Consider the following 12,865-nt stretch of genomic DNA (forward strand, 5'->3'; position numbering starts at 1 on the left):
CACTACGAGTCTTGGAAAATGGCAAAATTTTTTTTACAAACATTGGATTTTTTTTCACCACTTAAATAAAATAGAACCTATACATGTTTAGTGTCTACGAACTCATAATGACCTGGAGAATAATAATGGCAGGTCAGTTATAGCATTTAGTGAACATGGTAAGTAAAAAACTCAAAAAAACATTATGGAATTGAACTTTTTTTGCCATTTCACTGCACTTGAAATTTTTTTCCCATTTTCCAGTGCACGATATGGTAAAATCAATGGTGTCGTTCAAAAGTACAACTCGTCCCGCAAAAAAACCCCTCATACGGTTATATTCATGGAAAAATAAAAATTTGATGGCTCTGGGAAGAAGGAAAGCAAAAAACGAAGGCCCCAAAATGGAAAATGGCCCAAGGGCGAAGGGGTTAAAATGTCTGAAATGTTATTTTTTTTTAATGTGGATGGAACTAGGTCTGGCCAACCATGCCTGAGAAACAACTACAGCAGAAATGTACGCCAGCCCCTGCCTGACAGATATATTGAGTCCTATATGGATCTTATATGTACCTTACATACCTGCTGTATCTTTCCCATCCATGTAATTTCTATAAAATATGTATCCTCATTGTATCATGACTGACTTGCTGATCATCACAATTTTCTTACATTTTTGCAGCATTTTTGGACTTACCCCGCAGCTGGGTCGGTTCCCATGTACCATATTGTGCCACGCTGCCAATATTCTGCATATATTTGTGGTTTTGCAATGTCTTTTTTGGCTACGACAGGTGATTGAGATGGACGCTGTAACTCTTTCCTTGTAGTATTCTATTATTTATTATACATTATTGTTTGCATGGTATTTACTCTAAACTTTTGTGTTTATTGCAATTACTTTAATGCACTGTCCGGTAATGTAGAATGTCTGATAGTCCAGAAAGTCTGGTAATCTGGCACCTTTTTTTCCAGCATGTAATATAAATACACACACTGGACAGTGCCAGTGGATGATAATCCTTCCCATAGGACGATGTATAAACCTACAGTATATAAGACTGTGATGGTATGGTGCTCCAGTGTCACTACAATATATGCATGGTGCATGGGCAGTCTTATGGCCGCCAGCATTGATTAAACTATTGGCAGTGCCGACATCCATAGTAGTAAATGAGTCTATTATTTCTCAATGAATATTGACTTAACAGCATCCTACACTTAGTGACAAGTTACTACAACAATACGACAGTAGGACAGGTGTTGTGCAGGTCCCCATAGGAACAAAGAAGGTGCCACTCCTATATTCCCAATAGGAACCCATGCACTTGTACAGTACAGCAGAAGCCATTGTCAGTGGCAGCGAGGTAGTGTTACCACTACAAGACCACAAGAACAGCAAATTGCCTCTGTCCGGCAGGATGTCAGACGTGTCCAATCAGTACAACTACGAGGATCCAATCGAAAGATTATTCCACAGCAGTTCATCTCCAAGCAGATCTCATTCCAAGTTTCGGGATTCTCTGAAGTCATTTTCGGAGGTATAACTGGGAAACTATTTTATTTATGTCCTTATTAGTATTTGCTTAATATATTAACAATGCTGTAGTTGTAGACTTTTGCCCCTATTGTTGGAGAAATAGGGCTCCCATTAACTATTTTTTATCGTGTCTGTAACTTTAATACTGATGACTTATCCAAATGATAAGTCATCAATATAAATGCAATGAAAAACCTCTTTAAATGGGCACCCCCATGGATCAGCTACTATCAGCTGGAGCAGCAGCTGGATGTGTAACAGTGGAAAACCGCTGGTCACACTATTTAAAGGGGTTGTCCAGGATTGGCATGAAAGTCTTTGTGACTGCAGATTTGTGAATCCTCACTGTGCGCACAGTCAGGATTCTCCAGTGTAGGCGGTAAGACGGGGACAGTCATGTAACCGCAGGTATGGAATATGCTTACTCCCGGACACATTCCGACTAGACATGCGCAGCCTCGCTCCATTCATTTGTATTAAGCAAGGCCACGAATGTCTAGTCGGGATGTGGCTGGGAGTATTCATATCGCATACTTGCGGTCACGTGACTGCTTATTCCCGGCTCCAGCACCAAAGAATCCTGACAGCATGTGCTGTTCACAATGTGAGGATTCACAACTCTACAGTCACTCCATGCCAAATCTGGACAACCCCTTTACCAGCCGCTCTCGAGTAGCTCCTATTCATTTGGCAAGACATGAGCTGCAGTACCTGGCATTGGCCACTACATAGTGTGTGGCGCTGTGCTGTTCCGTCTCTGGCAGCAGTTTATGTCACCTGAAAATAAAAAGATCAGCCATGGAAATTCCTACTGCCGATCCTTCTGTCCCCCAAACACATCACCCGCTTGACAGGTTTGTCCGACTTCCATCTAATGTGTATGGGGGCATCAAGGGGAACCCAAATTATTCACTCTTGTCCTACAAATCTGAGCTGTTTATTGCAGCCTGTATCAGATATTGACACAGATAGAAGAGGGCCCCTGTGCAAGAACACTATATGAGCCCTTTGCAGTACAATGTGTCTGTGATAAAAGGGGTAACATTTCTCCTTGCGGAGAGTGACATGTTAAGCATGTCACGGTGAGGAGACTTTTAAAGCCGCAATGCTCCTCTGTCACTCTCCGCAAGGAGAAATGTTACCCCTTAGATACCGGTCTGACGCCTCTCACCCAGCCAAACCAGAACTCATACTTTGCACTGACGAGGGGCAGTACCCCGAAACACAGTGTCTGCAAATTGAGTTTCTGGTTCTGGCTTATATCCTAAGTCATGTGATAAGGCTCGTTAAAGGGTCACTATTGACTTTTAGGATTGCTACTTCCCGTAGGTGGCACTAGAGTTCTAGTTCTCTTCCTTTCTAAAGAGACAAATTGTGATAAAAGATGCTTGCTGCTTTGGAGGTGGCAGTGGCCCCCTTACCTCTTGGGTCCTTGTGCAGCTGCACAGGTTGTACCAATGATTTGTCCGCCCCTGGCCTGTAGATTGTCAATGGATTAAGAAAGTACAGAATCCAAAACTTCTAACCAGGAGCTATAGAAAACTTCACAGTCTTAGAAAACTTCCGATCACATGGTTGTCCTCAGTGTACCCTCCATGATGACGGGACAGTGGTCGGCTTTCTTCTGTAGGGTCACATGTTAACCCAGATTTCTTGGTTTTGTCCGAAGTGCAACGAATGAATGTGTTACTTCCATTTATAATTTATTATATTATTAAATTTACATGAACAGGGCAGGAAATCTTAGGAACATGATGTTTTGCAACATCTCTGAGAAACAGGTGGTTCTTATGGCTGAACAAATAAAGCTGTGGGAAATACAATATCACAGCTAAAAATGGGTGCAGAATAGGTTGCAACTAAATGAAGCACACTACGTCACCCCCCGCCCCACCGTCCCACCATCTATGTTGTGGTTCCAACATTGGAAATTATGAGAAAGAAATGTCAGATGACGGAAAAGTGGGCTCTGTCCATCCAGGTAGTTCGAACCTTAGAGGGTAATTACCAAAATAGAGAGTTATCCCTTATCCATAGGATAGAAAATAACTCTCTGATTGTTGGGGGTCTGACCAGTGAGACTGTTCAAAAGCTAATAGAATATTTATATTAAAGGGAATCTGTCAGCAGGTTTTTGTTATTTAATCTGAGACAGCATAATACAGGGCAACAGAGCCTGATCCCGGAGATGTCTCACTTACTGGGCTGTGTGCTGTAGTTTCAATACAATTAGTGGTTTATCAGCAGGAGATTATCAGTAGAGGACTAGGTGTTTTGTGCATCCTAGTCCAGCCACACTCCACCACTGATTGGTAGCTTTCTGCCTATGCACAGTGTACACAGCTCCATTCCATTCTATAGTAGGTGTATGTGACATTTTTGGCATATACAGAGGAGATGGAAATCCATAGAAATATGTAATCATGAATTTTTATCTTTCTTCCTTTTTTTTCGTTTTAGTTTCATGATCAAGAACATTCATTCACAAAAAATAAAGATGGCTCCCAGCAGAAAACGAAAAGGTATTCCTCTTGTGTTGTTGCAACCTAATGGATAAAGTTTATTAAATGCCCAAACGCTCAAGGTCTCGATCAGATGAGCGTAATGAAATCGGATAAGCAGTAAGCCGGGAGGTCGGGTAGTGGTGCCTTTCTGAAGTGCTTGAGACAACCCCTTTAAGGGGGTGTCCACTGCTTAAAAAGAAACAATCTAAATTGCTCAAGATGGTGGGAAAATGAAAAAAAAAATGATACTTACTGGACTGGAGCTGCTCCTTACTGTTTCCCCCTGCTGTCTCCTGGCTTGTTCTGATTGGGGACTCACGTGACCGCTGCAGCCAATCAAAAAAGCCAGGAGACCGGCGGGGGGGACACAGTGCAGAGTATGAGGAGCCGGAGCAGTAGGTAAGTATCGTTTTTTTATTTTATTATTATTATTTTCCCACCATCCTTGACCTATTTAAAATATATTTTGAAGTACCGGATAACTCTTTTTATTAGTGCGTCTGTTGACTGCTCCCAGTGACAACCAGCAGAATTGTGACTGCAGCTCTGGAGTATAATACCGGATATATCACAGGATCAGTTCAAGATAAGTAACAATGTAGCTACATGGCTACTGTCAACTGTTATGCATCCGTCTAATGGCTGCAGTCAATAGTATAGGTCACCATAGGGATTTAATGTCTTCTTAAGGCAATGAATTCAGGAGATCAACAATTAATTCTGAGACTAAAATTATTAAACAAGATAGTAAAAATAATAAAAAAAAACTTTTTGGGGTCCACGGGACCATGATCATTCTGGGACCGCAGATAAATCACAGTCTTATATTATTTTCCATCTCCTTGAGATGTACAGTATACGACTCTCAGCTACTGGGAAGTAGAAACAAAGATATTGCTGAGGTTGAAGTCACTGTTTGTTGTTTGATGACAGATAAAGGTTGAGAATCACATATATTTTAGAAATAACCTGAAGAAGGAACACAGTGTTCCTCATACAGACCTGATGCCGTGATATATAACAACTGATCTGTATTATGGACTGGACTCGTATAAATTGGTGCTGCACATTTATTGCTTGCAGCACAAATATTTAAAAGAAAAATCTGCAAGAAAGTCAAAGGTCCCGATTTTGCATTTCCTTTGTTTTTTTGTGCCAAATTCTTCAAAATAGCGCACATACTTCATGGATTTTGTGCAAAATCAAAACTGGTCTTTTTTTTTTGTCTTTGACCTCTTTTGCTAATTTCTCACTTTTCACAAAATGGCTCAACAAAAAAATTAGCAAAAAGAACTGGCATATATAAAATCACTCCGGGGTGGTGTGTGTATGTGGCTGGAGTACATTTGCTCCAAATGTTGCAACTTTTTTTGATATTTGATGAACCCACATTGGTGTAAAAATCAGAAAACTAAGCAAAGTCATTGTAACAAAGGGCAATGAGAAATGACATTATGTCAACAGGAATGTGACTTCCCCAAGAGAGTCAATGCACAGTGATGCCTTATTATAGTCGTCAGAGGCAGATCCCTAGCAAAAAATATTGGGGGAACATTTTCATTATAGTTTTGCCACTTTTTTGGTGTAGACTGAGCTTATTTCCTTCGCTTTATAAAGCCACGTTTCTGAAATGTTTTCATCCTGCTTTAAAGCATGTTGCCCTCTCTTTACTTTCTTGTCCCGTGTCCCACTGTTGGGATAGTTTGAGGTTCTCCAATGGATTTTGGATTTGCTAACTTTTTAAAAAGTTTCATATTATTGCACAATTTCACTGTAAGGAAGGGATGGTGTAAAATAATTACTTCTCACAGTTTCAAGTAGAAACCAAAATATAACCACAGTTGCGACAAATTTCTCAATCATTGTGGATCTATTTGGTAAGTTTGTCACAATTTAAGATTGCAGTTAGTTTTTAGAAAGTGCACGCCACTGAATTAATAATATTAAAAATGCCTGCAATGATAAATTCTGACCATTGAGTGTACAAATATTACAAAAAAATGTTTGCAGGTTTTTGGAGGGTTTTTTAATGAAAAAAAAAAAAAGAAAAATCGTCCGAACCCGCCATTTTTGGTGGGGTGGGTCAACCATCTAATGTGTATGGGAGTCTCCTGACTTTCCCCCAATAAATTATATATTTGATGGATGGAATTTTGTTCTATGGAGAGCACAGGAATGTGCCAAATATCCTTTGACTAGGTGATAACTTCTTTGTGCCTGAACACCCCTTAAAGTACTGGAGCAATTGCGCTGGATTGGCAGGAGTTTGAAGAGGTGAGTAGTGTTTTTATTTTTTATTTATTTTTTAAACTTTTTTAAGATAAGAAAAATCTAAGTTTGCCTTGCCTTGTAACTGTGGAGAGAGGAGGTCACCAGTCTAACCGGCTTGGCGACTCTGCTATGGCAGTGGCTTGCATTGGACAAATACCTCGCTTTTATGTAGCACTTGCATTTTGTAGACGGATTTATGTCAGAAGAATTAAATTAGAGAGGGGCTGTTAGGACAGGACATTGTAGTGCACACGCTTTTCCCAGAAGTAGGTCGCTTAGCTATAGTTACTGTATAGATAGATTGGACTTTGACTTGCAAGACCATATTGGTTTTACTGGACAGACTTGATTTTAGAAAGGTTTTTTTTTTATAGTTGTGGCATCTTTATAACTTACTAATTTCTAAATCAGAGCTGCAGAAACCCTAGGAAAGCAGTTGTCACTGTTGGAGTATACAACAGCTGCAGGCTTATGCTGTATGAGGAGTGTTGACTGTGTATGTTTATTAATACTGTACTGTCGACCTCTTTGGTTTGTTTATGTTGGTTTCTCCTTTAATCCTCCATGCTGTGATGGTGTAGGTAACGGTTGCTGCATTTCCAGTTTATTCCCCACAATGTAGTGATTCTGCTGAAAGCTGAAATCTGCAACAGTCACTCTGTCTGCTTTGTCTCCTCCTGATAGTGGCTCTTTGTCAATGGTTGTCCGTGCAGCCATCTAAAGAAGCACAGGAGTCAAAATAGCATGACACTTTACCATGATCTGCAAGTTATAGAAAAACACATAGAAAGGTCCAGACCATGGGATTGCCCTTACACCAGTAAAGTGCTTGCATTTCGTTACATATTAATTATTTTATTTCCCCCAGACACTACTATGACCTGCCTGACAGCCATGGAGATGATAAGGTAAGACGTTATTGTGGAGTACTGGCAGGTTGTAACTGTTTGTGCACCTCCCTCCCATAAAAGATGGATGTACCGACAATAATAATGACATTTTCACATATAGAATACTGGAGCTAGTTTATAAATGAGCCCCATTGTGTCAGGGATTGAAAAACGCCAAACTTTGATGGAAATGGCACTGACATGGCACCGGTTTTGCTGTGTTCTCCTCCCTCCCCATTAGGCTCCAGATTTTGTAGTGCTTCATAGAAACAGATATACTGTCCCCCCCCCAGCTCATAAATCAATAGTACACATGAGAATAAGCAACTTTGTAATATATTTTATAAGAGAAATCTGCTTCTTTCTGCACCTAAACTCATCTTTCATTCTCAGATAAAATGTGTCTTCTGCGAATACAGATTTTCCATTACTGAGATAGGAGATGACAGTTGGTGCTTATAAAGTTCTATGGAGAAGTGTAACTGTCATTTCAGGAGAACTTATAGCGGAATGTCTGTGTCGGCCTCTAGCTCCTCCCCTCTCCATAGAATTTTAGAAGCACCAACTGTCATCTTCCATCTCAGTAATGGGAACATCTGTCTTCACTGACTTTACCCAAGAATTGTGAGTAAAAGATCAGTACAGGAGGAGAAAGAAGATTTCTCTGACAAGAATTCAGCATTTCTCATTTTCATGTGAACTATTGATTTATAAAATAAAAATTACCCTTTAATTGTTGAATCCTTCCTTCCTATAGAGACAGAACTAAGGAAGGCGCTATATCAGAGGGCTGTATACTGTTCTTGCACTGTAGTTCTCTGCTTTTTGTATCTGCCCCTTGTGCATCGAATTCATTAAATGCCATATTTTATCTTAATGCAAGAAAAAAAAAAAACGAATTTAACTTACCATAATATTGTAATAAAAATACACACATTTGGGTGTTTTCCACTGCAAGGTTACAGCTCTCAGCTGCTGTTTTTCAACAGTGCAGTCAATTGATTCCCATAGTTATAACTGCAGCAGTGACCCCTGCTGGTTGGAAAGATGTTCTGCATGACAGAGCTAAAAAATACCTTGTTTAATTAATAATTTCTTAAAAAAGAATAGGTTATTGGTAGAAAATATAGGCATGCCTATTGATAATAAGAAATAGCAATATTTTTAGGTGCAATTTTAAAGCAAAAGATCGATTTAACTGTCCATTTCCATCTTCATAGATGGGTGTTGTCGGATAGAGCTTGTAAATACAAGCAATTTTGCAATTTACTGCTTATTAAAATCTTCAGCCATTTATGAGATATTAACACTTTTTTTTCTTTGCAGTTCATAGCCTTGGAGACCGACCGTTGCTGCTAGACAGCAGAACACGAGCAGCGCTTACAAGCTCTTTTCTATTGAGCATGTAAGCACTGTTTTGAAGCTGACCAGGGTTGCTGGAGGGCGCTGTTGTCTCCTAATCCCGTCCAGCTTCAACGCAGTGTTTACAAGCCAGACAGCAGTGGTGGTCGGTCTCCTAGGCAGCAAGCTGTAAACAAAAGAAAAGTGTTAATATCTCAAGAACGGCTGCAAATTTTAATAAACAGTAAATTGCAAAACTGCTTCTTTTTAAAAGAACTATCTGACAATATGCAGCTATGAAGAAGAGCAGACTCTTTTAGGAAAAAGGGACATGCATAATCGTGTTGTTCAACTTTTACTCGCTGTAAAAGTAAATAAAAATACATGTATGACAGCATATGTCAGTCATGAGTTATTTCAAAGTGACTGAGAAAAGTCTTCATCAATTTCCCATTGCCCGATTCTTGCCTGTATTTACAGGATTTGGTCACTAGAGAGCGGTCTTGTAATACATAAATGACGAAAAGCAATCAGAAGTGAAATATTGAGCTTTCAGAAGTTCAAGGTTAAACCATGACCACTATGTCCAATAGTAAAGCACAGTGGATTAATACAGAATTAAACAAAGGAACATTTTCTACCCATTTCATCATATAAAGTTCAAATTAAATTTAACATGAACATAATTTTTGTTTTTATGTTCTCTAGATCAGGGTTCCCCAACTCCAGTCCTCAAGGCCCACCAACAGGTCATGTTTTCAGGATTTCCTTAGTATTACACAGGTGATAATTGCATCACCTGCACAGGCAATAATTCCATCACCTGTGCAATACTAAGGAAATCCTGAAAACATGACCTGTTGGTGGGCCTTGAGGACTGGAGTTGGGGAACCCTGCTCTAGATCAACCGCGGAAAACACCTCACAGATCCTTGCCAGTTATTGTCCGTGGCATGTCTGTGGCTTGACGTGTTCAATCATTGAGTGGTAAATGACAGCAATGAAGGGAATCTGTCGGCAGGATTTCACCCCCCAAACTATTTATATGTGCATGTAGCTCTTTCAAAGACAAGTCCAGCAATATCTTTACATGGCCAGTCTGCTCTGGCATTACTGAGAAATCAGCGTTGATGTGCAAATGAGGCTGAAGTGCTATGGTAGATCTGAAGCCTCTGTCACTTCAGCTCTATTCCCTGCCTCCTACTTGACTGACAGCTCCTTTGCTTGAAGTCACACATCATAGAAGCTGTCATTCAAACAGGAGGAGGCGGTGCTGGACGGGGGAATAGAGCTGGAGTGACAGAGGCTCCAGATCTACCATAGCTCTTCAGTCTCATTTGCATATCAATTCAAATGCTGATTTCTTAGTAATGATGGAATATATATATTTTTTTATAAATACATCAATGCCAAAAAGAAAAAAAACAGAAGGCATCGGCCCCTTAAAAGACAATAATAACAAGATAATTATAGAGGACAAAGAAAAGGCTGAGATATTAAACAGTCACAAGGCAAACATCAAAGTTCACCACCTGATATAACTAGTTTAACACAAAAATAAGTACGCCTGCTTCTCAGCAAATTAAACATTGGCAAATCCCCTGGCCCAGATGGCATTCATCCATGGATACTGAGGGAATTAAGCTCAGCAATTGACAAACCGCCGTATCTGATATTCTTAGACTCTCTTGTAAGAGGGTGATGCCACAGGATTGGAGGAGGCCGATGTGGTACCAATATTTAAGAAAGGTAAGGAGGATCCAGGTAACTACCGTCCGGTAAGTGTAACGGGTCTGGGAGGTGGAACCTCTGTGCAACTATACAAGGGGGCAGTCCTTGTAAGGAAGCGGGTGGCTCCCAGGGAAGACGGGCAGGTAGTCACGGCAAGTGACAGGGACAGTCTCTGGGTAGAGGGGCAGGTAGTCACGGCAAGTGACAGGGACAGTCTCTGGGTAGAGGGGCAGGTAGTCACGGCAAGTGACAGGGACAGTCTCTGGGTAGAAGGACAGCAGACAGGTGGCTGGTGAGCGCTCCCAGGTGAGCGGGCGAGAGTCTCTGGACGGGCAGGTGGTCACGGCAAGTGACGGCAGAGCCTCCAGGTAGGCTAGCAGACAGGTAGCAGGTGAGCGCTCCCAGGTGAGCAGGCAAGAGTCTATGGACAGGTGTAGCACCCTGAGGATTCGGCTGCTACAGGGGTATTGCACCTCAACCCAGAGGTGTGGTATTCCACTCCCGGGTAAGGATGGAGTGTGGAACTGAGCTCAGTTAGCTGCATGCACTACACACATCCCATTTCCGGGGAACAGACCGATGGTACTCCCACTAGAGAAATGTGCAGGTACGACAGTGTCTGTTCCTGGCTGGAGTGGGAGGGGGGTGGAACATCCCAGTAGTGTAGGGGCAGATAGGGGGAGCAGCCTGGGTAAAGCTAGGAGCTCATTGGGTGCTGGTCACCTGAGCTCACACATAGAGGGAGTATATAAGGTGGGCACCATCTTAGATCAGGGTCAGTCTGTGAGACGTCAGTCAGTTGTCAGTCAGCCAGTCAGACAGTCTGTCTGAGAGCCTGAGAAGCAGAGCAGAGGAGAAGGAAGAGAGACCCAGAGGCGCAGAGGGGACCCCAAGATCCCAGAATAAGGACAAAAGGGTGAAGGGTCGGCAACAGGGTACCGGATCCCAAGCTGGTGGAGGCTACAGCACTAATCCTCAGCCAGAGACCGGAGGTCGTGGGCAGGATCTGCCACGACCACCCACTAAATCCACCCGGAAGGCAGACCAAGAATAGGGTCAGGGAACCCAGAGACAAGGGTTTACCAACAGGAGGCCCGAGGGAGCCGGACTTAGGTGGATCCCTGGTGGGAACGGCCAGAAGAAGGGAGAGTCAGAAAGGAGCTCAGGACCACACTCCGGAGTTGCCTGGGAGTTGACCGAGTCCAGGACCTGGTGGACGCAGCACGGCTTGGGTGGTCACTGCTGTACACAGTGACCCGAGCAACACCAGTAAGTAAAACCCTGGAACTGCATTTTATGCCTCTGAGTCTCCTTGCTGCACCTTCACAATCACCATCCTCCACGGCTGACCCCCTGAGGCTATACCCCTCCCGTTGGGGGTTATACTACCAAAGCTGCACACATACCAACAGCCTCAGCGGACCCTGCTGCAGCGGCGGCCTTTTGACCGCAAATCAACGGGTGGCGTAGTCGACACTAAGAACTAATAACATCTGTAGGACTGCCACACACTGAGCTTGACACCCTGGGCACGGACCGGGTCACAGCCACTCGGAGACTACAACCCCCATCTGAGCCGGCTCCGGGTCTCCCAAACAACACTGGCCCAGGGGCGCGTCACAGGCAGGTGGTCACGGCAAGTGATGGCGGAGCCTCCAGGTAGGCTAGCAGGCAGGTAGCAGATGAGCGCTCCCAGGTGAGCGGGCAGGCTGGTCCATAGACAGACTGACAGGTGTCGGAAAGCAGACCGTCGGACCGCAGGCTTGCAAGCAGGTAAACGGATATCAGGCAGGTATCAAGCAGGAATCTGGCAGGTAACTGGCAGGTAACAGGCAGGAATCCGGCAGGTGACTGGCAGGTAACAAGCAGGAATCTGGCAGGTGACTGGCTGGTAACTGGTAACGGGACCTGAGGGCTGAAGCAGAGTGAAGGCTTTGCAACAACATTGCTCGGGCACCTCCATTTTGGAGGAGGTGCCTTAAATATGGGAGGTCCTCCGGCAATTGGCCGGGGACTCCTTAGGACGGCGCGCGCGGTCCCTTTAAGAGAGGGGGAGCGCGCGCGCGCGCCCTAAGCACCCTGCCGGGGAAGGAGCGCGTGCCGGAAGCAGCGGGGAGAGAAGCGCTGGAGGACGCCGCGCCAGGAGCGGGGAGGTGAGAGGGACGGCGTCTCTGCCTAGTACGGGGCAGAGACGCCGATGCTACAGTAAGTCTGACATCAGTAGTGTACAAAGTTTTAGAAGGCATTATAAGAGATGAGCTGCAGAGTTATATCGCAGAGAATAATATAATAAATGATAATCAGCACGGATTCATGAAGAATAGGTCGTGTCTAACCAACATGTTGAGGTTCTATGAGTAGGTAAGTGCAAATCTGGATGTTGGTAATGCGGCGGATGTGATTTATCTGGACTTTACAAAGACCTTTGATACTGTACCACATAGCAGCCTTATACTGAAGCTAGAGAAGCAAGGACTTGGGGGAACTATATGCAGATGGGTAAGGAATTGGCTAAATGACAGGAAACAAAGAGTCATCATAAATGGTACGTTCTCTAACTGGGATATAGTCGGCAGTGGGGACCGCAGGGATCTATGCTAGGACTGATTC

The 12,865-nt window shown here is 43.2% G+C and overlaps 1 protein-coding gene across 3 annotated transcripts in view; it reads left to right on the forward strand.

Moving 5' to 3' along the window:
- The first annotated feature begins 1,275 nt into the window (after positions 1-1,275).
- LOC141153665 (coiled-coil domain-containing protein 170-like) overlaps positions 1,276-12,865 on the forward strand; it is a 69,745-nt gene continuing 58,155 nt past the window's right edge. For all 3 annotated transcript variants that reach the window (XM_073638679.1, XM_073638681.1, XM_073638680.1), the window contains exons 1-3: positions 1,276-1,520; positions 3,980-4,041; positions 7,163-7,202. In XM_073638679.1, the coding sequence (XP_073494780.1) occupies positions 1,302-1,520; positions 3,980-4,041; positions 7,163-7,202 (321 nt within the window). In that variant the 5' untranslated portion in view covers positions 1,276-1,301. The remainder of the gene's footprint in view (positions 1,521-3,979; positions 4,042-7,162; positions 7,203-12,865) is intronic.

The sequence above is a fragment of the Phyllobates terribilis genome, unplaced genomic scaffold (assembly GCF_046119375.1).
Source record: "Phyllobates terribilis strain yellow unplaced genomic scaffold, ASM4611937v1 Scaffold_7__3_contigs__length_470593459, whole genome shotgun sequence".
In the NCBI taxonomy this organism is placed as follows: Eukaryota; Metazoa; Chordata; class Amphibia; order Anura; family Dendrobatidae; genus Phyllobates; species Phyllobates terribilis.